The sequence below is a fragment of the Ptychodera flava genome, chromosome 16, assembly GCF_041260155.1.
Source record: "Ptychodera flava strain L36383 chromosome 16, AS_Pfla_20210202, whole genome shotgun sequence".
NCBI classification, from domain to species: domain Eukaryota; kingdom Metazoa; phylum Hemichordata; class Enteropneusta; family Ptychoderidae; genus Ptychodera; species Ptychodera flava.
In genome coordinates this window covers 30,898,853-30,924,785 of record NC_091943.1, presented here as the reverse complement: position 1 = coordinate 30,924,785, position 25,933 = coordinate 30,898,853, and the positions used below count along the sequence as shown (strand labels likewise).

At 36.5% G+C, this 25,933-nt stretch overlaps 2 protein-coding genes across 2 annotated transcripts in view; one reads left to right on the top strand and one right to left on the bottom strand.

Annotated features, from left to right (window-relative positions):
• The window catches only part of LOC139114563 (uncharacterized), a 485,747-nt gene that overhangs the window by 233,148 nt on the left and 226,666 nt on the right, over window positions 1-25,933 (bottom strand). The gene's annotated exons all lie outside the window — the stretch shown is intronic.
• LOC139114548 (nucleoporin NUP188-like) overlaps window positions 1-25,933 on the top strand; it is a 54,229-nt gene that overhangs the window by 5,956 nt on the left and 22,340 nt on the right. The window contains exons 7-32 of the mRNA XM_070676336.1: window positions 342-434; window positions 949-1,074; window positions 2,049-2,096; window positions 2,458-2,544; window positions 2,813-2,895; window positions 3,433-3,504; window positions 4,268-4,310; window positions 5,109-5,312; window positions 5,634-5,723; window positions 6,253-6,318; window positions 6,884-7,127; window positions 7,807-7,872; window positions 8,949-9,044; window positions 9,461-9,593; window positions 10,325-10,412; window positions 10,932-11,008; window positions 11,505-11,619; window positions 12,064-12,196; window positions 13,017-13,116; window positions 13,756-13,875; window positions 16,318-16,564; window positions 16,963-17,052; window positions 17,441-17,659; window positions 18,701-18,766; window positions 19,728-19,831; window positions 20,217-20,286. Coding sequence (XP_070532437.1) covers window positions 342-434; window positions 949-1,074; window positions 2,049-2,096; window positions 2,458-2,544; window positions 2,813-2,895; window positions 3,433-3,504; window positions 4,268-4,310; window positions 5,109-5,312; window positions 5,634-5,723; window positions 6,253-6,318; window positions 6,884-7,127; window positions 7,807-7,872; window positions 8,949-9,044; window positions 9,461-9,593; window positions 10,325-10,412; window positions 10,932-11,008; window positions 11,505-11,619; window positions 12,064-12,196; window positions 13,017-13,116; window positions 13,756-13,875; window positions 16,318-16,564; window positions 16,963-17,052; window positions 17,441-17,659; window positions 18,701-18,766; window positions 19,728-19,831; window positions 20,217-20,286 — 2,880 coding nt within the window. The remainder of the gene's footprint in view (window positions 1-341; window positions 435-948; window positions 1,075-2,048; window positions 2,097-2,457; window positions 2,545-2,812; window positions 2,896-3,432; window positions 3,505-4,267; window positions 4,311-5,108; window positions 5,313-5,633; window positions 5,724-6,252; window positions 6,319-6,883; window positions 7,128-7,806; window positions 7,873-8,948; window positions 9,045-9,460; window positions 9,594-10,324; window positions 10,413-10,931; window positions 11,009-11,504; window positions 11,620-12,063; window positions 12,197-13,016; window positions 13,117-13,755; window positions 13,876-16,317; window positions 16,565-16,962; window positions 17,053-17,440; window positions 17,660-18,700; window positions 18,767-19,727; window positions 19,832-20,216; window positions 20,287-25,933) is intronic.

Sequence of the window (25,933 nt, the reverse complement as noted above, 5' to 3'; positions counted from 1 at the left end):
GAATATACTTTTCTAGAAAGAAACCATGGATGAAAAAACCTTTATCACCAGTGTTTTGAAAGCTGCATGTGAGCTACAGCTACACCAGCTTTGAATAACATGAAGGGGAACAGACAGCAAACCACACTGCAACCATTGAGAGATAAAGTTCAGTTACTCACATGATGGACTGATTTTGGCAATGTAGGCTTAGACGTGATATGATTTCATAAATCTGAAAAGTGCTTTCTGCATTATATGCACAGATATAATTTATGTAAGTTATAAGGCAACAAAAGTCCTGAATTTATGAATGTCTAATTTTCAACATTCCTCACTGATAGAAATATTCACTCTTTCAGATTTCAGAGTACTACTTTGCAGAGAGGCTTTCCATGCTACACTGCATTAAATACTTACTCAGTTACTGGCAAGATGACAAGCATCCATACAAGGTAAACAAGAGCATTGCAAGTTGACCAATTTGATTGCAATGAGTGAACATGTTTTCTTAAGCCTTGTTCATTGTTCCCTCTGATACAAGTGAAATGCCACCGATTTGAGAAAGTCCTTTACAAGGCAAGGAGTTTGTTTGTTTCTGTCCCAGACATCTCTGACTAGAGTGTATTGTCTGTATTTGGGATGGCATCAACTCTGTGTATACTTATGTAGTTGAAATTGAATCAGTAGTCCTGCGTATTGAATAAAGAAGTCCTGCGTATTGGATAAAGACAAGATTTATAGAAGCATAGGTGCACCTATGCACCCTGCATAGGTGTTTGTATTGATAGTGATCAGACACTCAAAGTGGATTTGTGCAAACACTTGATATCAATCAGTATGAACGACTTGCAATCGATACACATCCAGGTGGAATACAAAACATAATCTTGAATGAAGAACAAAATATTTTAGCATAGACTTAGGGAGCCCAGCAATAACAATAAAAACACTGATTTGTCTTCACAGGTACTCTACAGAGACTCTGTTGAGGAAATGATGATTAATGATGCCCTACCAAATAATTTATTGGATCAGTATAGAAATGCATTCTCTGCTGTTGCTCCAACAAGAGACACGCATGGGCCTCTCATGGTAAGGGTGACTTAGCGCCCTCTACGGTCATGTCAATAGAGAGTTTTGTTTTTTAGCTTGACTTCATGGCCTCTTGGAATATGGCCCACATACTGGGTTTGCAGACTCAGGATGTATGTCTGAGAGAGCCAGACAACTTTACAGCCTATGTAAGCTGAGCTGTACCTTCAGAGTTGCTGTGCTTGCTTTTGCTGTCTTGTAAATTATCACCACACTTGTCCTAGTCTGGTTCCCTGCCCCTTTCTACCGCTAGCTGCGTTACACTCACGAAAAGGGTCAGGCATGCAGCATCCATTTTGTTCAGATTTTGGGCAAAATGGCGGATGCGCGTGGGCCTGATGTCAGGGTGGAGTGTTTGAAAGGACTGCGCCCTTTACAGTAACTCAGCAACAAAGCAGGGAGGGCAGTTACATGAACATTACACAAGTCTTCAAAAATCAATCTGTTTCATTATGCAAAACGTCGTACGAGGTGATTTTATTTGTGAAAGAGCGTACTTCATCCGAATAACAGAATCGAATTAGTTTTTTGTTTGTTTTTGAAATTTGAAATAACATATAACACTGCAGCGGACGCAGCAGACGCAGGTGCTCCCCTTTGCCAATCGACATGTTCCATAACGTCGTCCAATCAGTGCCGTGAATAGAATGGTGCATACCTGACCCTTTTCGTAGAAAGGGGGCAGGGAACCAGACCACACTTGTCCATCCTAATGTGAAATGTACTTTTCTTTTCCTGTGGTAGCTTCTGTGTACTTGAAAAAGCAAAGGGTAAAATTCTTGTGATAGTTTAGGAGGCCATGCATTGCATAGAATGATGTTGGAATATACTAAGTCAATGATGAATTCCTTAAGCACTAAATACATAAACTACTTTACAAAGCCACGGCAGACACATGATGTTAGCCACTGCTGCTACCTTTCTACATTTTTCCATTACATACTCTCATTCATAATTCCATTTACTGCTCACAGAATGATAGACAATCTTTACGATGGTCGGTGCAGTACCTCAGAGAACAGGTTGGTGTTCCTTCTTGAGATTCCATCACTATTCTGACAACAGATCATAATTTGTCAGATGTGATGAATGATTATTTTGACTTGAAGCAAATAAGTGGATACTACATAGAAATTAATAATCACGTCTGTAAGAAATCAGAATCCTTGTCATGTGCAAAGGTAATGAATCACATTTCCATAGGTGAGTTTGAAGAATACTTTGCAGTTCATCAGCATTCTAGGGGAACCATTGCTACTTGGGCATCATTAAGGCACCCTGAGACCAATTAATTTTGAAAATAGGGAGGCTTGGTCCCAGTATTTTGACATGTGCACATTTTATGTGTTTTCTGATGTGCTGTTGTGTCTTTTTTGTTACCAGTGTGAACTGTTAGAATGTCTGCTGTTGTACTACAGATGGCTTGAACTACAGCCAGCGAAGTTGTTGGAGTTCCTCAAGCTGTTCCAGGTAGGCAGTGTGTTATATGTTATCAAGATGAAAGTATAAGATATTTGCAGTGTAGAAATAATTCAGAGAGGAAAATTTGCAAGGCTGTGTTTGAAAGAGAGTGGGAAAGAATAACCGAACAGACCTGTTCATCGATCACAGACAGTGTGGGAATAGAAAGAGTTGTAAAAGTTGAAAATAAGGTTGACCAGACATCCATGGTGTGTCGACAAGCAAGACATTAAACACATCACAACATAAGCAACATTGTTTATTCTTTTGTCGACAGAGACAAGGCTACGGTAGCAGACAACCCAATAGGCATCTCTTTAATGGAGATGCGACTACTGGGGCACTGATGAATAAAATAGGGTAGGTGTCACCCTTGCTGTCAATGTCACACATATTAACATGTCCTGCTACAGATCATACAATCTTTCATGAATTCTGCTATTTTTACTGAACTTTGAGCGCCAAAGTCAATTTTTGATACCTTTATAAAATATACCTCAATCAGGTTTTTTCAAATTTTTGCCAAAATTTTGATTAAAAACTGTAGCAAATGAAATTTGATATCCATTTGGTCAAAAATTATAAAAGAAAATTCCAAAAAATTTATAAAATTGGCCAAATGTTGCACTAAAACTTTGGTGGGAAAAATTATAACACTCAAAGGGTTAATATTGTTAGATGACCCTTTCACCTTCATCTTAGATTTGTCGATGTACATTTGTAATCGATATGAGATCCTGCGTTTTTCTTAGAAATGTGACAAGGAAGCATATGATTTGCAAAGATTACAGCAACCAAACAGCATTCCATGAGTCTCATGAGTGTTGTAATGACAAGCTTATGATCGAAAATGGTTCTATTCCCAACTATAGGTTTGACTGTTTTCTATATTCACAGGTTTCTAAGCTGTATATTTGTCATTGAAGGGATGGATATCTATTGGATTCATCAGAAACCCCTAGATGAAGGGTAAGATGATCACCTCTGGGTTTTACATGCTTTATCCCCTCTCTCCTCATGTGCAGGTCTGAATGAAAAGTTTATTAAAGGTAGAATGCAACTCAGGGCAAGAAATTTGAACCCCCAAACTTTAAAGGTACACTGTCACCTGTTCCACTTTTGCTACAGTTACCATGGAAAGAGAAAATCTAACCAATCACAGATTTTAAGCGGGTGGCCGCTTTTTAAAACAGCGCCCTCGCACGGGCATTTTGAATGCCAAGGAACTCCCCTTTGACCATATATGGGCATATTTAGATTACAGGTGACTGTATACCTTTAACTGCACTTTTCTAGTCTCCCTGCTTGTGAGGGCTCATTTAAAATCTCTCACAGTAAGAAAAAATTTTCGTCGTTTTAGTTTTTCCAATAGAGTTAACACAGGGATTGCAGCCATTTTGAATTTCAAATATTGGTTAATTATGGGCAATTTGTTTCTGTAGACCAAACTCTGCATGGTGACCCTTGATTTTTATTCTTGATTTGGTTTGGGAATGATTCAATTTTCATTCAGGAAAGTTTGAGCAAAGTTTAATCATTCACTTATTAGGCGTGTACTTTGGTATTTAATTTGATGTTGAAAGCCTCAGATTTACTGATTGTGATAAAATATTACAAATATATTAGTGAAGGTTTTCTCCAAGATGTATTCTGCCTAAATAGACAACAGCATGTATTGTAATTGCTTTTAAAATGTGAACATGTAACACACTGTTTCTCCTGTCTGTTTCAGAGTTACGGACAACGTGCTTGTAAAAACCATGCCTGTATTTTTGGTAAGAAAGTGTTTTGCTTGATGTCAAGATAGACAGCTGTCGTGATGACTTGACGTGTATCATTAGAAATGTCACATTTGGTACACCAACTTTAGAAAGTGTAAAAATTCAAAACTTGATGTCTGATTAATAGCATTTATTCTTAGCTGATCACTGACTTCTCATGGTACAGCCTTATTACAGATGTTCCACAAATGTGAGAGAGGAACTATGTAACACATTTTCATTGGTCAAGTATATCATACCATTAAGATCAGACCAGTAAGATCACAGATCCTTGTGCACTGTGTACATTGCATTTTTGTCCACAGCCAAAATATGTGCAGTAAAACCTGTTTAACCCTTTGAGCACTGTAATTTTTCCCCAAAAAGATCAGGGCAACATTTTATCAAATTTTATGAATTTTTCTGTAATTTTTTCCATGATTTTGGATCAAATGGACGTAAACTTTTATGGGCTGCACTTTTTGACCAAAATTTTTGGGAAAAATCTGAAAAAAAAATTGTCTAGATCTGAAAGAAGTTGTTAGCGTTGTATAGTATAAATGCAACAAAAATTGATTTTGCAAAGGGTTAAACCGAACCCTACAGGGACTGAGAAAATTGTTCAGTTTGGAAAGGTGTTCAATTTATAGAGGTCCTGTTAACATAGAGTTCAATTAGAATGAGACTTGGAAAAGGGTTCAGTTTAGACCGGTTTCAGTTTAGACAGGTTTTACTGTACTCGAAATCGTATTTTAGAGATGCCATTTTTATTTACCCGCAAGTGTCAATGATAATGTATGTTTTGTTTTTCAGGAAATTGACCGATATCTTCTATCACAAACAAATCTGACGCATCACCACGGACCCATATTGCTCAGCTGGGCTGTGTTGCGTTCCATAGCCATGCCGGATGATTCCAGTCATGCTGTACGGAAGCTAGGTCAGCAGGCAGTACAGCTGCAATCAATCCAGTACATTGTTAAAATGCTGGAAATGCCGTCGTTTGATACAAACTCTGTGAGTATGGTTCAGTAACTTGTAACATCCACCATTTTAGATAAAAATTATGGTACACTGCAATCTGAAAAACAACAAACAAACAAAAAAAAGCCACAAAATTACACTCAAGGAGTCCCATGTCTGGCAGGCTGACTGATTCTAAAACTCTTTTAATCTTCTCTTCACAGTTCAATGTGAATTCTGTTTCCTTCACATATAAATATGTCATGAGATAGTCGTTGCTTTATACAAATGGACTGGTTACACTGTAATCATAGACAGGGTTTCTCTGTATGGCTGACCAGTGCTATAAATCTGTTCAATGTTCTCTTCACACAGGCAATAACCATGTTATGCTACAGTCATCTACACGGTGTGTTGTCACTCGCATTGATGGTATTCCAAGAAAACACACTGGGAGATTTCAAGGTCAGTGTCGCGTGTTTCAGCCTGTCATTTTGTGCCGTTACACTGAGAAATGTCATGTACGGCGTTGTCACATGGTTTCACATCAATGGTGCATTTGGCAGTGTTGTTGTGCAGTGTCATTTTGTGCTATTTTTTCCCATGGTGCAATAATTGTGCTTAGGATCATTGTATTGGGGCCGTGTTGTACTCCTGTTTACCTTACCAGTAAATTACGCATACGCTATCAAAATGTACAATTCTTAATATTTCTTTTATAAAGTAGTTTCTGAAATGTGTGCACAGTAAAAATGAAGCTTTCATGACTTTCTCATTATTTTTTCAAACTAGCTCAGCATTGGTATGACAAAACAACGGAAAACTGCAAGGGGCACTTAAAACTCATCTTTTACAAATAAAACAACATGTGACCTAGAGCTTTTCAATGAAAAGTGTTGATAGTTGAGCCATTCTCTTATTCAATGGTATTGACATTTACGTTGTAATGGATTTGACTTTGTATTCTCCGTAAACAATCTAATGTTTATTTCAGTTTGTTGTGAACTTGGCCTGTAAACTTCTGAAGGAACCGCACAATTGCAGAGATTACTGGGAATATGTAAGTTGCGTTTCAATTCAGTCATGTTTCATTATCTTTTGTCTGCCTGTGTATACAACGGAAAAATACTGTCTGCTGAAAATCAAATCAAAGAAATATGAAGGGATTCTGTTGTGTAATAATTGCATCACTGAGTATGCAAAATGTTGCAGTTATTGACTATACATAGTTGATAACACCAGGAGCTTTTTAGCTTTCATCTTTGTTTAATGACTTACAGTACACAATGAGGTACTGCAGACAGGATAGATACAAAGTTTAATTTTTGTTTTAGAGATGACTAAAACGTAAGTAGCATTCAGAGAGTTGTGAATGAGAACTTATCAAATGTAAGCAGTTTCACTGACATCATTTACAATAAGGCTGTTCAGAATGTCAGATTACCGTGGAACATAGTCTCCTATGCCACCTCATTGCACAACAAGACGGAAGGTTGAAGTGTAACATTAATGCTTCTGCCTCAAAAGTTTGGTTCAACTCCATGGTTGTCAATTGTGTACATGTACATGTAGTTGCACCTCTGGAAAGAAAACAGTAGTTAAAGGGAATGTGTGGTACTTCACAGGGACAAGAGAGTGGCATGACCATACTGCTACAGTCACTCACAAGTCGATTTCCATTAGAATTCACTCCCTTGGTTGAGCTGCTGACATCCCTGAGTGTCGGGGATCCGGAGAAAGTCTTCCGATATGTGGACAACTTGTCCCAGTATCTTGAACTGCTTGATAACAACAAGGCTGCTGATCTGCAAAGTTTCAATGATGGAGAACAGTGGCGTCTTCTCAGGGAGAAAATAATCTATGCTCCTCGTAAGTTCATACTTTCTCGTGTTTTTTGTGAATACTTTACATGTATTTCACAAATTTACAAGGGAAGTTGAATCAGCTGAAAAAATCAAAATGTTTGGAATTACCCTGACAAATTATGCCAATATTTATTTATTGTTTGTTATCAACTACAGCTTTGTGTGTGCAACATTGGCTGCTGCCAAGCAAAAGTTGGACAAATTCTATCCATTTCACGTGTTTAATGCCAAAGGTGTGATCATCACCATTGACATGTTATTTTTAGGATTTTAATCATAGCCTTTGTACCAACAAAGGAATATTTTCTTTGCTCAAGTATGCATAATTTCTGAATGTCATGTCAAAGTTTTGGACAAATATCTGGTTTTACCTATTTATTACAAATGTGATTTTATTTTAGAATCAGCCCCATTCCTTTACATGCATGTTGTATTGGCAATCATTAACTTTTGTGATTCTCAATCCAGTGAGTCATACAACTTCAAAAAATAATGATTTCCACAATATGAGAGACAAAGCAGGTCAAGTAGTATGCTTCGAAAATTATTTTTCACAAGTAACATAAATAATACGTATCCTGTACTCACTGTTGGAGTAGTTCCAATCTCATGAATAATCAAGTTCCATCAGTCGGTAAACAAATACCAACAGTACAATCTGTTTGACTGTGTTTCCATTCTAGGCGGCAGATCATCTGGTTTTGTCATGCCAAGAGAAACCATTGGTATCATGTATGATGAAGGACAAGGTATACTTTATCTGTCAGAATCTATCAGAAATTGATTTCATCTTAGTACAACATGGATCATTTTGTATCATTAAATTGTCTCTTTAAGTTGGTTAAAGGGTCAGTAGTGCCATTTTTTTTCATGATTTCTATTTTGTATGTCAACTGCAACTTTTTATTCTACTTCCAAAGAATGTTGAAACACCCACTGTTTAGCTTGTCAACTTTAGTGTCTTTTTGTGTAAAATGCATTGTAATTGTTTATATTTGAATTCTAGTCCGGACCAGAAATTGTTTTCAACAATAACAATGCAGTTTACACATGTACTGGCTTAGTTGAATTGACAAGCTGAACATTGTGTATATCAACATGCCTAGGGTAGTAGAGTGGTTCATATTCTAAACAAAAGTGGTGAAAAAATCATCAAAAGTTAGCATTACTGGCCCTTTAAATGATAAATTGAACAAAGCAAAACTGCAAATGCAGTTTTGGAAATAAACGTTTTAAATGAAATGTCATAATATACACATAAACAACTGTCAATTTTATTTGCCCGACTTCATAAAATAGGCTTTGCTAACCTACCTGCTTCCAAGTTGGACTCCGTACAGTTGCTGTGCCTGGTAATACAAGCTTTCAGACCCAACATCTGTACGGAATTCAGCAGAGTATTGCATTGTGTCACCAAACACAAATATTCTACTCATTGCTGCACAACTACTCATTTCCACTCATCTCAGTTTATATGAATATTTATAAGTACAGCATGTGTTATGTAAAACATTGAAAAAAGTACCTGGAAAACCAGAATCAGTAGTACCTGAGGATGCTTACAGAAAAGATAGACTCTATGATTTGTGTTGTATTAAAAGCTTGTTTCAGCCACACAAGCATGCACATTTCTACCATAGCAAAGTGTGAAAGTTTACAGTGCATTTGAAGATTGTAAAGCTTTACACTTATTAGAACTGGTCAACTGTAAATTTGATTGATGATCATGGAAACGCCTGTCATGTTTCTTGCACTGTCCTTCAAGAACTTAATCGTAATGTTAGTTCCGTAATTAATCACAAGTCTTTTCTTACGTTGATTTCAGAATTACCCCTTATTTCATGGGACTGGAACTACAGTGGCTGGCAGCTTTTTGTTGGTAAAATAGACACACTGATGAGAACAGCTGATCGCAATGTAGGTGAGTACAGCCAAGACATCAAACACAAAACTGTGATGAAAACAGAGAAACATTGAAAGTCTAGAGTAAATTTTACTTATAATTTTATCGTACAATGAGGCTGGAAACTACACTACCCAAGTTAGTTGGACTCTCAAATTAGTTTCACTTTTCCAAAAGAAAATTTTGCTCTTCAAAATATGCCCTTGACATGAACTCATACTGAAATGATAAAATAAAACATTTTAATTTTAAAAGTTTCTAGGGAAAGTGAGCTCATCACTTCGGTTGTTGATATATTAACTTTCAAAATTTAGGAAGTAAACATTTTTCTCTGATGAATATGGTGAATGGACGTTCAATAGAAATTATTACATTGTAACCTAAGGATGCATGTTAGCTTCAATATTTTATTCTCATTCTCTCACAAAATACAGGGTATTTATCAGAGACAGAGGTCAAGGAAGTGACCTGTGTCATCAATTTGGTATGCCAGATGCTTCAATCTGATTGGATGATTTCAACTAAACTGCAGCCAATCATGTCCAGACTTTACCTAATTATTCAAAAGTAAGGAAATTTTCAATTCAGTGCGCTTTGGTAACTATGATTTTCTCATTTGGCAAGTACAAGTCAAGTCTACCAGTAAGATATACGTTGTAAAACAATATTTCTTTATTATTTCTTTATATTGTAATGTAATTAGCTTCACAAGAATTTCAAAGTGCATTTCAAGTAATATTATGAGGTTATTACGAAAATACCGCAAAGATGCACGAGGACAATTGCGCAGCGTATCGCCCAACGTGAAGCGGAGGGCGAAGCATGGCTCCAATGTCCGAGTGCATCCTTTGCGGTATTTTCGTAATAACCTTATCTTACATTCGTGACTGGGGCATCAAATTGTCAGAGTAGTTACCGTTTTCGTGCGATGTCAACATTTTTTCTTCCCATTTGTAGCGCAAGCATGGAACGCTATCTCGGACGTGCTTCTGCAAGTTCTTGATAGTGTATGTGCACTGCACAATTACGTATAGAGCGTGCGCGAGACATGTTGTGGCACTCGTCCAAGGGGTCCCTTGAAACCGTTCTACAGTGAACGCGCAGATACAGCCACAGGGAATGGGCGCCTTGAAACCGTACGTGTTACGGAACGGGCGCGCGTTCCGTACGGCTTTTTTAGCGCACGCTAAATTGTATTGTTCTCGATGGTAGATGTATAATATTGTTACTTATCGAATTTAGAATGAATGGAGTTGGTTCTCCTTTGAAACATCCTCAAACTTTTTTGCCCTCTTTAGGTTTACTACTGCCAATGAAGTAATTTTAGAACTTCTATCATCGTGTGTAAATTGTTTATCAATAGTCGCCAAGCATCAGCCCCAGGAGGTAAGGAGTCACGTGATAATTTCCTGTTATGCTATCGGTTGTGGTTATAGTATCATCAGTATGAGTGGATAATGCATGTTCACTTTACCAAAGTTATACATGTACACTCTCTTATTATGGCTAAAATGATATTGTGAATTATTCATTTTTAGACAGACACCTGATGACCTGAAAAGCTATTAACTATATTTGGACTTGCTATCTTCCTATGAAAATGATACTACAGTATTTGTAGTCATTTTGGCAAATTTGATGCATGGTCACTCCAGAGTCACTCTGTGACTGGACTGTGTTTGATGCAACATAAAGACCAAAAGAAAATCTCAGAATGCATTATCTGTAGGATACTTCTACATGTCCTTTAACCCTTTCACCACCATGGTTTGGCCCAAACCAATCGTTATCAATTGTGATTGTGGACTTGTTTACAGGGAATCAGCGTAAACAGGTTAAATTTCAGTTGAAGAATTAAGACATTAACTCATGCACTTGTTTATAAAATTCAATCTGTCATTTCAGGTTTGGAAGAACATGCAGCAGACAGGGTTTCTTCCCTACACTGGCAGACTATACACAGATGTTGCCATGGCAGCAAGGTAATTCAAACAATGAATGACCCAATTCACAAGACATTTCATCGTGTAAAATATTCTAATTCAAGTCAAAATCTCCCATTGTCACTGACAAGTTAGGAAGGATATTTTGTCTGTAGCGTTGCATTAGGTTCAACTTCCAGTGTTATGCATCAAGAATGTGTTATTACAAGGTGTTCTGCCTTTTGATTTGTTGTCCACAACTCTTTGGCTTTTATGATTTGTCAGGCGTGTTTGACGGAATGCAGATGTAGCAAGATGTACTAGGATGACAAGAACAAAAGCACTTGCTTTTGAATTACTGCTTAAATGGTCTTTTTTCAGACACAATGAAAGTAGCTGGTGATTCAGCGTATTGGCTTTACATGTTACCAAAATATGCACATGCTTTTCACGAGCTTTTAACCAGATGGCATCAAGGGCACTTGCCAGCTGTAATTAATGTGTCTATACTACGTGTTCACTCACAACTTGAAACTGCACTTTTTATCTTCCATAGTGGCGCTGGCATCTTCCCTGGTAGCTATGGCAACCTCCTTGCCAGTCAGGAGAGACCTGTTGGGCAGTATCCCCTAACCAAGGCATTTCTCAAGCTATTAGCACCTCTCATAAAGGTAAACATGCATCAATGTAAAGATAAACTGAAGTCCATAACTTAAGGATCAGAATGTAGAATATACGCAAATGATAGCTGACGTAGAACGTTCTTCAAATTCAGGTTACTGATGATCAGTAAAAGAACAAATTATTTTCACTTAAGAATGAAATGGCAAAGTCTTTTTCACCAATATCTGTTTGGCCAATGACATTGTTACCATTGTTTGTACTGTGCATATGGAATACAATGTTGTGAAAAGGCAATGCTAAATCTGATAGATTGTGAGCACAAGGGAGGAAGAAAGTTTTCTGCCTGTTTCCTTTTCATGAATTGTGAGTTCAACCATTGTCACTTCCTTGCGAAGCTTACTTCGTAACCCATCAGATTTCCTAACTAATGATTCTAAACTAACATAACATGAAGTGCTTAATCTTAACTTTGTCTTGTTCGCTGCTTGCAGGGTTTGTCTGAACAGGAGAGTGACACAGCAACGAGACAAGATGTCCTGGCCTGTGTCATCTTTGTACAGTGGGAGATTTTTGCAAGCTTCGACAAATGGAGATACATGGATGTGAAAGATAGAGAAGATATTGGTATGGAATGAAGTGTTTGATATCATGCTTGGCAGGGGAGCTTTGTGGTCTATAACCCCTTCCATTATATGTATACAGATCCAAATATATTACTGAACACAAAAAGTGATTTACCATAACTTGTTGAAGAGGGGAGAGGGGTTAAGATGTGAAAAAACAGTTCATCATATGAGCCTGTATACATTATTGAAACAATGTTGGCTGACTCCACTGTGGTTTAGAAGAGAATTATTCAACACTGCAAATGGATGCCTATCAAAGACATTTCAGATATAAGTAATTGTTTACCTTGCACCTTGAAGGCCTGTGGGAGTCATTCAGTAAGCACAATTTTGCTTCTATCAGCGATGACATATCAAGGGGACTTGTGTTGATGTAATATACTAGGAGTGGTTAAGAAAGTAGATGAAACATTAAGAGAAAACAGGCACTTTTCCCTGAAACAAGGGAATCAAACTAATATTGTCATTCACAAAGTATCTGACAAGTATTTTGTTTCATGGACATAGTGATATGATACGACAATGTATAAGTACAAGTAATGATATAAATTTTAGTTCACACCTACCAGATCACCGGGCATACATGTAGTAATCCTGGCCAATTTTTAATCAACTGTTGTTATGCAGAAGTGAAAATCACAGTAAGTAGTAATACTTAACTGATGCAACCTTCCTTCAACGTCTACATCTCCTTTGCTATTTAAATATGTCTAATTGCACCGTTGGAAACACTTGGGTCATACCAATACTTGGTAGTGGGAAGGTTACAGCCTGCAGAGAACGACAGACAAAACTGTTCATATTTGTTTTCATAACAGGAAGAAGAAGTCTGGAAATATTCCATATTGTGCTGAATGTGTTACATGATACAGATCCAGAAGATGAGATGGAAGTTGAGCCAACAGCAAATAAAAGAGGGTGAGAAGATCTTGACTGTCAGTTCACATAATTACATGTACTGGGTTCTGTTTAAGGTAGATCGCACCTCGGGGACAGACATTCGGGCTCTCAAACTTTTACAATTCTCTTCTGATATACAACATGTGGGGGTTCATTTTAAAGCTCTCGGTGAAAGAAAACTTTTTACCGGCTTAATTTTTCGAAATTCGAAAATTTTTATTTTTCTCCATAGAGTTAACACAGGGATGGCGGCCATTTTCAATTTCTAATATCGGTAAATCTTGAGTAATTTATTTCTCTAGTACCAAAATTTGCACGGTGACCCCTTATTTTTATTCTTGATTTTGAAAGAGAATGATTGAAGGATTCCTTGAGGAAAGTTAGAGCAAAAGTTTAAGTCTTTCACTTTCGAGGTGCATACTACCTTAAATAATTGAATGTCCAGTCCAGAGAGGTTTATGCCATTATGGGGGCACAACTAGAAAACAAGAACGGAAATGTTGTCATACAGAATTTCTGATGGAAATTACCAAAGAAAGAGAATACAATGCTGTTTTTGCGGTGTTGTAGAATATAAATGACTGCCATCTACGTTGTTGAAATCTAAATGTAACTCTGGATATTGAGAATTCAACTTTTTTCTGGCCATGTTGACAGTGTTGCAGTGAGAGACGCCACAGTACATGGACTGCTGTACACCAGTGCTGGAGAATCTCTGCTCCATATCATGGCCACTGGGGTAGACGCCATTGAAGCAAGGCTTATTGAATCTGGAAGGTGAGTTGCTGGACTCAGTGTCTGAGTTATTTTGCCATTGCTATTCTTCACCATCCAGTAGTACTGGAGTGGATATGTGACCATTCATGGAATGCAGCATATCAGTTTTATTAGCTCCCATATAATATGCATATGTATATATGCAAATGGGAGGTATTCGTATAAGGTGGAAAAATGTTGTCTGTATGTATGTATGTATGTATGTATGTATGTATGTCCGTCCACATCAAAAACTCCTAAACCGTAGCACCTACTGTCTTAGTATTTGGTGTACAGGTGCACCTAGGGGTGGAGATGTGAAGTTGTTCAAATGAACATGTCAGTGCCAAAAATATGCAAATGAGGGGAAAAAAAGGAAAAATCCTGCAAATGGCTAAAACTCAGTAAGCAGTGGTCAGATTTGGTTGAAACTTGGTATGCAGATTTTTTTAAGTATTCTAAAGTATGTGTGCAAAAATTGGGATGAAATTTGCATGTTTGTATTTTTAGGGTATTTTTTCCGTTTTTAGTCAAAAAATCTTGTTCTCTGAAATCGCTCATCTGATTGCTATGAAACTTCATATTCATGTTCCTCAGAATGACCTCAGTCATGCTTGTGCAAATTGTATTGATATTGTCATATTTGTAATTTGGGGCAATTTTCATAATTTTTGATAAAAATTTTTTTATCCAAAAACTACTGATTTGATAGCTTTGATATTTGTATACAGGTATCTAAGATTAATCCCAATATAATGTATTGAAGGTATGTTGAAACTGGCAATATTTTTATTTTGGGCAATTTTTGCCTGTTTTAGTCAAAAAATTTTTCTCCTAAAACTTGTGATCTGGTAGCTTTGATATCTAGTGTACAGGTTCCTAGGGTTTATGTTAATTTGATATATTTAAAATTAGGATGAAATCTGCAATTTTGTATTTTGGGGGCAATTTTTCTCATTTTTGGTCAAAAAATTTGTTTCTCAAAATTTACCAGTCTGATTGCTTTGATATTTAGTAAACAGGTTCTTAGGGTTTTTGTTAATAAGATATATTGAAATTAAGTTGAAATCCGGAATTTTGAATTTTTGGGGCAACTTTGCGAAACTGTCAGTTTACTGGGATATCTTTCATTTTGTATTTTTAAGATTTTTTTGGTAATTTTATACCTACTGGAACTAAGAGTATATAATGTGGTGATTTAGTAAGCATTTGATATGGTAAACTGTATTGGTGTTGAAATGCAGTAAAAAAATCCTGGCAGATTTTGAAAAAATTCCAAACAAATAAATAAAAAATTCAGCCAGAGAAGGTTTGACAAAACGAAAAGATGGGAGAGTGGGGAAAAAAGAATGTACAATGGATCGGATAAAAAAGATACTGTAATGTACCTCATCGATCTTCCAGACACCGTCCCTTATCAAATGGTCCACCCGATGTATTTTTGTGCGCAATTAACCATGCAGTGTATTTTAGTTTAAGATGTCAAGTTAGGTAAGGATTTGAAAGGGATGGTCAAGTTCACCACAGTTTAATTTTATCTCTTGTTTCATCCTTGTGTAATTGGTTAAGTTTGTAAGTTGTTCCAGATGTTGATGCACCAGCTGTTCTGGAAGAAAACAATGTTTACTTTTCCGTGTAGGGTTTCTGAGTTGATGATTGTATGTTGAAATTTCTCCATGTATCTGGTGTATAGGCAAAGTGTAAACATTGGTTGCATGTTATGTATTTCAGTCTTTGTCAAATATTGTAAATGAAAAATCAAAAACAGTTTACTGTGTACTTGTAAAAGATAACATATTTGTCAATACATAAACTGCCTTGCAGATTGTCTTAAAGATTATCACAGGAGTAGAAAAGGAAAAGAAACTAATCAACTAATCAAATTGCTGTAACATATTCACTCTCAGTGCCTGTATAGGTCTATACTTAACTATTTTATCATAACATTTAGCTGTTCGTTATCTCCATGAGCCAAGGCACACTTGGGGTCAATGTCATCATTCTGTGCCAGTCTGTGTATGTCAGTCCGTCTGTATATGTATGTCCATGTTTCATACAATTGTTGACTTGTTTTGATAACTATATGGGAGCGAACAGTGATGTTGTCACTATTTTAGGTTCAACATCATTTGTATTCTTTCACAATGTTACCTCCTTGGTGTAGGATTCTGCACCATGACTCAGTGACAAACTAGATGAATGTGACTTTCACGTCTAATCTATGATGATGATAAAGTTTTGCATTTGCGTCAGACTCTGTCATTGATGCCAATTTATGATTTTCTGTACCTGGAGTGCACATACTGATGTATGATATATGAGCAACTGACTCTGAGAGAAAACATACCTTTGTCAGTTGAAAAGTTGAATCAAATCATAAACATTCTCTCTCTCTCTCTCTCTCTCTCTCTCTCTCTCTCTTCTCTCTCTCTCTCTCTCTCTCTTCTCCCACCCTTCCTACAGCTTTTTGAACAGTTCAGCGGAGGACCTGACACAGCTGATCAAGATGGCATTCTCCGTCACCAACCGACTTCTGCTTCTGAAACCACAGCAGAATGAGATGTCTCCGTTGGAACTTGAACTCACAGAACAGAAGAGGACTATTCTGCAGCAGATTCCAGTCATTGCCACCATTGCTGGATACATCTATCACAGACATGATCCAAGGCTACCAGTACTGGCTACTCTCTTGTTAAAGAGACTTGCAATGGTGAGTCATCAAAATAATACATGTACAGGTTAATCTGAAAGTCTTGTCAAAATTTTTCGGACAATTTATAATTTTACATATCAGTGATGGAACTGACTTTATGACAAATTATGACAGTCTATGGAACCTATCTTTTTATATGAAATTGGGAAAATACTATTGTGGTCCATATTTGTCCTGTCCCAACTTCTAAGCAGGCCCAGAATTACAAGTACATACATAGGTCCCTGACAAAATTGCAGATTATTCATTACAGTGAACTCCATAATTATCTCTTGTTGAAGCTTCTAGTGCCTTGACACTCTACACTCTGAACGTTATGGTCCACTGTACACAGTCTGGCACATTGTTTCAGTTGCATTCATAATTTTCAATGTAATACCCATGATTCTTTGCAGGCTGCCCCAATGTCAATCTATGGCTCTCTAGGAATCCAGGCTGAGGCTATCAGAGATGCATACCAAACTAGACTACAGGCTTTTACAGAGGTTAGTCTTAACAGCCATATGCATGCCTTTATATTTGACAAATTCATCCATTAAATTTATCAGAATTTCCTTATGACCACACTCACCCTGTACAGTTCGTGTTACAGTGATAATTATTAACTTCTTCAAATTTCTGTTCAAAAAACTTCATATCATTACAGTTTTAGCTGCCTATGAGACTTCTAAAATTTCTTTTAATCTTGGCCTGTTAAAAAATTTCAAGCTTTGTATTAAATGCTTCTAAAGACAAATTGCTGTAGTCAATTTACAAAAAAGGAAAAGGGACTTATTGTCGGTAGGTCAAACATTAACCTTGAGTGGATCTGCATATTATTAAAATTGCTGTGAAAAAGAACAAATATCGATCACCATCTCAATGTTCACACAGGACACAAGACTTAAGGTTGTGATTCTGGAGTTTTTAACAGCAGCTGTGGAGACACAGCCAGGACTTATTGAGCTGTTCTTAGACCTTGAAGTCAAAGCAGGTGATGGTAGTGATGGTAAAACACAACAACAACAACAACAACAACAACAACAACAACAACAACAACAACAACAAAAGCAACTACTAAGTATGGCAAGACCCAAGATACAAAGTGCTAAGGTAAACGATATGCTTCACTTCACAAATAAATACTTTGAATTAGGAGGGAAATTGTTTATGAACATCTCTTTCACACCTTATTTTGATGCCAATATATAGTCCATATTTGACCCTGAAATGAAAGCTCCATAAGCTGTATCTTTTGGCTATTTTTTCAGAACTTTTGTTTTGTGGTTTCCTACACTTTTTGCATTGAATCCCTAAACTGTAATTTAATGCCAAGTATTTAGCATATCAACACAACCTATATGAGTATAATCTACGTTGTTATTGTTGAAAATTGTATTCAAGTCCGGACTAGAATTCATTTGTAAACAATAGACAATGATCACTACACACACACAATGTGTGCTGACAAAAAGAATACTCAAAATTTCAGCATGACAAACGGATTAGGGTCAGACACGGTAGTTGATATACAGAAGCAGAATACTGAAAAGCTTGCCACAAGTTACAGCTTATGTCCCTTTCAGTGTAGGTCATGCGAAATTGAGAAAAAAGTTGTTTCAGGGTGTAACCATTAGAATATTATGTTTCATAATCATTTCTGATTTTTAGCTTTCCACTGTCCTAAATGAAATAAGTCAAAGTAGTCCACAAGAAGCAAGGCCACGCACCACTACACTGTGCCATGCTGTACGCTAACTGCATTCAGAATGTGTCCATTATTCCAGATTACAAGAGTGCAAGTTATGAATGTTTGATATGCGGAACCTAAAAATTTACTTTGCCATCAAATTGTGAACCTCTTGGAAAATGTCATCAGCTTTTGTCTATTTGGTGAGATCTACACATAATTGCACAGTCAATTCTTCATTGTTGTTTAAAATTAGTTACAAAAAGACATTGACAGTTTATGAGTAAAGTGTACTTTATAGACTTATAAACAATTGAATGTCTTTTGCTCATTGTTTGGCTTAGTAAACCCTCTGACTCTGTCAGACAACTACAGAAAAGATCTTGACAAGAATTCTAATATATGTCAGTCATCAATTTCTTTGAATACAGCCATAATGTTCAGTAAATTCTGCTGTCTTCTAGGAATTTCAACTTGGTAAAGTCAGCGCATTACAAACTGTCTTGGATATGATAATGCTGAACAGACAAGTGAGTAACTGGCAATAGGTCAAACCCGGAATTCGAATGGACCACGGTACAAACAAACCCATGTGTGCAAACGTGCATAGAAGTACATGTATTTAAATACGCGTTTGTACACATGTGGGTTTGTTTGTACCAACATCACGTGGTCTCTCTTGCATACTGAGTCTGTAGAACACATCGCGTCCTTTTTATTGCGGAGTAGAACCATTGTCTCAGAAATGAATAATGACCATCACATACATTGTAGAGAGTCTGTTGTCTGGAATGTCACATCAAAGCTGGATCATAACATGTTCATCAGCAAAGACAGGAGGGACTTTGATAATCAATAAGTAGTTGTAGGTACATGTACAATATCATGCAGTGTCCACGTTGTCCAAATCTATGCTGGCCAGCTCCAGAGACTAGTCTTATTTCAAGATGTCACAATGTGATTTTACGTGTTTGTATGTGAACATGGAATACACCTTATGTGGAATCACTCTTGTTGCACACAGAATACATCATACACTGAAGGCAAATCAGTCACTCTTGTCTCTTCTTTAAGTGCCCTCAGGCAAATATCAGCTGGATTTCTTTTCAATACCGGTGCCTTTAAAATATCATGTCATGTAGTGTCTTTTAATAATGGATATTCACACTGACTGAGACCATCAGAAAAACAGAAACCTTAATTCTGTCATTGAATTCTGTGATTGCAATGTTTTAAGACTAGAATTGCTAAGTACACAGATGGTGTAAAATTGTGTGATAGCCATGCAGTAGACAGATTTTCATAACTTTTTTGAATAAATATGGATGAGTACACTATCTCAGATGAGTTTAACACTGTTATTGTCAAAATACAGAGAAATAAAATTCATATTAATTCATTACTGAAATCTGTTTTTGTTTGAGTTTAAGGCTGTTTGTGATTTCAGGATAAAAATTCATAAAAATTCTTTGTGTATATATACATTCTCAGGGGACCACACACTGTCCACCAGATCTACATGCTGCAGCACTGGCGTTTCTCTATGCACTCTGGCAAGACAGAAGAGATACAGCATTGGCCGTACTCAGGAAAAGGTAATGTCACTGAAAAAATTTGGTCTTTGTCACAGTCTTGAGCAAGCCTGATGGTCTTTTCTGCCATCTGTTACAGAAATATTGCTCTGGTATATAATTACATGGTTGTGCAAGTAACTTATACAAAAAATACCGTCTTTTCATTTTGTTGAATATCAGTGTTTGAAAGAAGCCATGTATCGATGATTGCGATGTGATGTTTTGTCAGAAAATTGTTAACGAGAACAAAAGACTGGAAATGGCCAGATGGACATGTATTAAAATATTGGAGGCAGTTGCATTGTCAGGATAAAATTTCACTGCTCTCCAAAGATATGGTAAAATTAAATGTATGATAATAATTATTTAAAGGGCACTGATTTCACAATACTGTTGTTGTTTTCAGGCCAAAATTTTGGGAGAATGTGACAGGACCACTGTTCAAGGATCTGCCGGAAATCATTGAAGATACACAGGTATGATTAACAGTGCACTTCAGACATTACTTTTGGAAATTACGCTGACAGTAGTGACAAAATTAACATTCAGTCACCACAGATATGTGACTGATGCTGAAGTCACACGTTGATCAGACCACAATTTGCCGCAACAAACACAGGCAGATAAAAGACAAAATGTGCTCAAATTCTGTTGGCAAGAGCAACATTCACACAAATTTACTACCGGTAATATTCATTAATGAACTTATAATTTGGACCAGCACTATCCAATGTCATGACTGGACAGTGACATGAGCTGTTGCTGAGTCATCCTGAAAGTTCAGAATGAGCCATCACTCACACGACACCTGCCTGAAATTAGTAAAATAGCAGTGTTATGTGTTTCTACATGAACTCATGAGTTATTGAATTATTTACATAGACAACACTTAAACTAGTGAGGTTTCTTTTACATTGATATTTCATATTTACTTCATAGAAAGGTCAACTTGACGCATTGTGTCAGTTTGGAGAGTAATCTTCCTGTCAATCTTATTGAATACAGCACAGTAAATGTACATGTAACTCTGAAATATTTACATGTTCTGTGTAGACTAATTGCTATTGGCTCAGACAGATATTTACCTTTGACCTCTCCTTTCTATGCAACATTTATGCAAATTTGAATAGAACCTGGAAATTACTTGTGTCTCACATGCTGTTAACTATCTATACTAAACTTCGAGAAATGAGAATAAATGATACACAACAGAGATAATATGCGGTATGCGGTGGTCGTCACACCCCATGAGTGTACTGCGTACCCTCGAAAAACACACCACGTTTATTATGCAATTCCCCCTTACATCGAATTATCAAACAGACACTGAAATACAAGTACTATGAAACTGTATTACAACAATTACATAATAATTTAGAAAAAAATTGAAAAAACACATCACTTTTATTATGCAATCCCCCCTACATCGAATTATCAAAAAGACTCTGAAATACAAGTACTATGAAACTGTATTACAACAATTACATAATAATTTGGAAAAAAATTGAAAAACACATCACATTTATTATGCAATTTTCCCCCTACATCGAATTATCAAAAGAGACTCTGAAATACAAGTACTATGAAACTGTATTACAACAATTACATAATAATTTAGAAAAAAATTGAAAAACACATCACTTTTATTATGCAATCCCCCCTAGATCAAATTATCAAAAGAGACTCTGAAATACAAGTACTATGAAACTGTATTACAACAATTACATAATAATTTAGAAAAAAAATTGAAAAACACATCACTTTATTATGCAATCCCCCCTAGATCAAATTATCAAAAGAGACTCTGAAATACAAGTACTATGAAACTGTATTACAACAATTACATAACAATTTAGAAAAAAATTGAAAAACACATCACGTTTATTATGCAATCCCCCCTAGATCAAATTATCAAAAGAGATTCTGAAATACAAGTACTATGAAACTGTATTACAACAATTACATAACAATTAGAAAAAAATTGAAAAACACATCACGTTTATTATGCAATCCCCCCTAGATCAAATTATCAAAAGAGACTCTGAAATACAAGTACTATGAAACTGTATTACAACAATTACATAATAATTTAGAAAAAAATTGAAAAAACACATCACTTTTATTATGCAATCCCCCCTAGATCAAATTATCAAAAGAGACTCTGAAATACAAGTACTATGAAACTATATTACAACAATTACATAACAATTTAGAAAAAAATTGAAAAAACACATCACTTTTATTATGCAATCCCCCCTAGATCAAATTATCAAAAGAGATTCTGAAATACAAGTACTATGAAACTGTATTACAACAATTACATAATAATTTAGAAAAAAATTGAAAAACACATCACTTTTATTATGCAATCCCCCCAGATCAAATTATCAAAAGAGATTCTGAAATACAAGTACTATGAAACTGTATTACAACAATTACATAACAATTTAGAAAAAAATTGAAAAACACATCACTTTTATTATGCAATCCCCCCTAGATCAAATTATCAAAAGAGACTCTGAAATACAAGTACTATGAAACTGTATTACAACAATTACATAATAATTTAGAAAAAAATTGAAAAAACACATCACTTTTATTATGCAATCCCCCCTAGATCAAATTATCAAAAGAGACTCTGAAATACAAGTACTATGAAACTGTATTACAACAATTACATAATAATTTAGAAAAAATTGAAAAACACATCACTTTTATTATGCAATCCCCCCTAGATCAAATTATCAAAAGAGACTCTGAAATACAAGTACTATGAAACTGTATTACAACAATTACATAATAATTTAGAAAAAAATTGAAAAACACATCACTTTTATTATGCAATCCCCCCTAGATCAAATTATCAAAAGAGACTCTGAAATACAAGTACTATGAAACTGTATTACAACAATTACATAACAATTTAGAAAAAAATTGAAAAACACATCACGTTTATTATGCAATCCCCCCTAGATCAAATTATCAAAAGAGATTCTGAAATACAAGTACTATGAAACTGTATTACAACAATTACATAACAATTTAGAAAAAAATTGAAAAACACATCACGTTTATTATGCAATCCCCCCTAGATCAAATTATCAAAAGAGATTCTGAAATACAAGTACTATGAAACTGTATTACAACAATTACATTCATGGTGCTCATTTGCGTAACAATAGCGATTGCACCGCAATGCTTGGTGAGCATGGAGAAAAACATTGAAACACAGGAATGTACGTAATTGAAGCCGCACCGGGACTTCAGTGCGTGATCCCAGGGGTCCCTCAAAAATGTTTCTAATACAAGCCGCGGCTTCAATTGGGAATTTTATGGTAATTTGAAAAAAAAAATTGCTTGTGTTGACATCGGGAGTTTCGACCGAGACTGAAGACAAAAGAGCTTCACACCAATATATACGCATTCAACACCTGGTGACGCAAACGTCAATCAAAGGAATTCTCTTATGTAACGAATAGATAGTAATTATATGCTAATCTTCGGAACACATATAATTGTTCAATCTATATACTAAACTTCGAGAAATGACAATAAATGATACACAATAGAGATAATATGCGGTATGCGGTGGTCGTCACACCCCACGAGAGTGAAAAAGCTAGGCTAGTAGTTATGATGTATTGCAAAGACACAATGAAAAATCTACTATGATGAACCACAAAGCTGTCTATTCTCTTCTAACACTTATACACCAAGTGATCTTGCTACATCTAATTTCCTGCTAAGAGAATCAATGATATATCTGTCTTTAGAGCTAGTGGATTTCCATCCACCGTGTCTGGCCAAGCATCCTTCGTTCACATTGCTATTAGCTGCTGCCGTGGCGCCCCCTGCCCTGAAACTGCGAGTACCAAAATCAGAAATATTGCCAACAAATTGCTCTATGCCTCCCAACATTAGATTTTTGGCTGTAGTATACCAGATACCAAGATGCTTATGAGGTATCAACCCTTCCTTAGTGTGCTGTAAACGCCAAATTAATACATTTTCCGAACAACAAGGCTCACCTAAATACAAAATGAATTGCTCTGCTGCTACTGGACAAGTTATTTTGCCTGATCTTGCAATTACCACTTAGCGACCCTCCTGGAATTGGTCGTTTTTTCGCTTGTGAATTTTGATTTCCATATGGGTATCTGTAAAACAAGTGTCATTTATCTTCACGTTTAATAATTCGCTGATACGGCAACAAACCTGCGAAGGAGAAAAGGCACATGCACAAAAGACGCAAGTCTGATAAATTGTTAGCTTGCCCTATACTGGATGCAAGCTTGGATAGAATGTTGGAGCTTACAGGGTCTTTGGGAGACCTGGCTTGGCTAAGATGCGTCTGCAGCCCTCCTAGGTTGATAAAACCAAAGGATGCACCGTAGGAGACTCCGTTCCCGATAGAGTATGAGCCCATATGATGCTATAAACTGCAGTTTCCAATGGTACTGTTGTCTTAGCGCCATCTAACAAACTACGAAGATTCACTGCAATATGGATCGGATTGGCTGGGAATGCAGCATCCATCGTAAGGTTCGCTGAACACCAATTTTTCCAGCGAATCCATCCATTCAAGTACTTTGATACTGTGGAACCCGCTTTTGATGCCAGCATCACGTCTGGAAGGGTTTCACATAGGTTTTTCAGAGCTAGGCTATTAAACTGTGTTTTCCATTGCTCCACCTGAAAAATATCTTAATGCAAAAAACAGTGAGTATAGATCAACGCCATAATAGTTCAATTACAAATAGTCAAGTATGCGAAGCTAAAATGTTGAGAATAAACCTATCTTGCACATGTGCCACACGTTACTTTATATATCATGAAATCGTAGCCACCAAGGTGTGCTGCCTCACCTGATAAGATGTGAATAGCCTCAATGAGGAAATGAGAAAAAATAAAAAAAAAGAAATTGAAGTGGGGAAGTTGAGTATTACAGTACGTAGCAAAACGGTCTACGGTATGTGGACCCCAAAGTCTATCAAGCATAGCAAACAAGGAAGGATTTACCGACCAATCGTTTGTATCAATGAACCTGCTTAATGCATCTACTCTCTCATTTTTAGAACGGGGGATCCATGTTGCCTCTAAATGAATCTCGTTTCGACAGCAGATATCGAAAATATTAACAGCGACGCTCTGGAGAAGCAAATTTGAACTGCCGGCCGAAATAATTCTGCACGCACCCTGATTATCGGAAAACCAGCGTACTTTATTGTTTTCGCAGAATTGGGAGCAGTGAGGCCAAAAGATTTTAATTCGCAAAAAGTCAAACTCTGCACACGCTCATTGTCGTCCCATAATCTGCGGGAATAAAAGTACTGGTTGTTGTTATGGTAATAACCATTGAAACCGGAATTACTTGCATTGGAATAAACAATGGCAGTGGCAGAGAATTTTGGCTTTATTCGAAAAGAAACGTTTAGAGCATCCAGATTATTCTGCCAAAACCGAAGTTCTTGCACTACTGGGTCACTTAAATACAGGACTTGCGACCATGAACTGCGTGACTCTACTTAAGCATAAATTTTCCTGGTGAATGAACGGGTGACTCGCCCTACAACAATAGACAGAGATATTAGAAAGCCATCGATACGCGTGAGTTCGCGTGCCGAACACCTACCGAGTGTTAAAACACCTGAGATAACGGATTTAATGACGTCCACTTCTTTTGGGGAATAGAAAATTCCATTCGTAACATATTAATAATGAAACCTAACCATTTCACCAATCTGGATGAGCTCCCAGCGGCATTTACGCTCGTTAGCTTTATGACCAGCTTTATGTAAATCACTTCGTTGAATCAGACTAGCAGCGCTAGCGGAAACGAGGGAATCGTGGCCAGAAATACCATCGTCTAAATAGACAATTGAAGCATGTGACATGCTCCGCCAATGTTTGACCAATGTTCTCAACAACTTGGTGAAGCAATAGCAAGCAGTACTTAAACCAAACGGTAATACACTGAATGTAAAATATCTCAAATGCCCATCAAATTCCCAAGAAAACCCAAAAAATTTACAGTGCTCATGAAAGATATCAACATGGTGATAACCGGACTCCAAATCCCAAGTAAAAAAGTAATAGATATTGCTAAACATTTGAGCAAGAGTT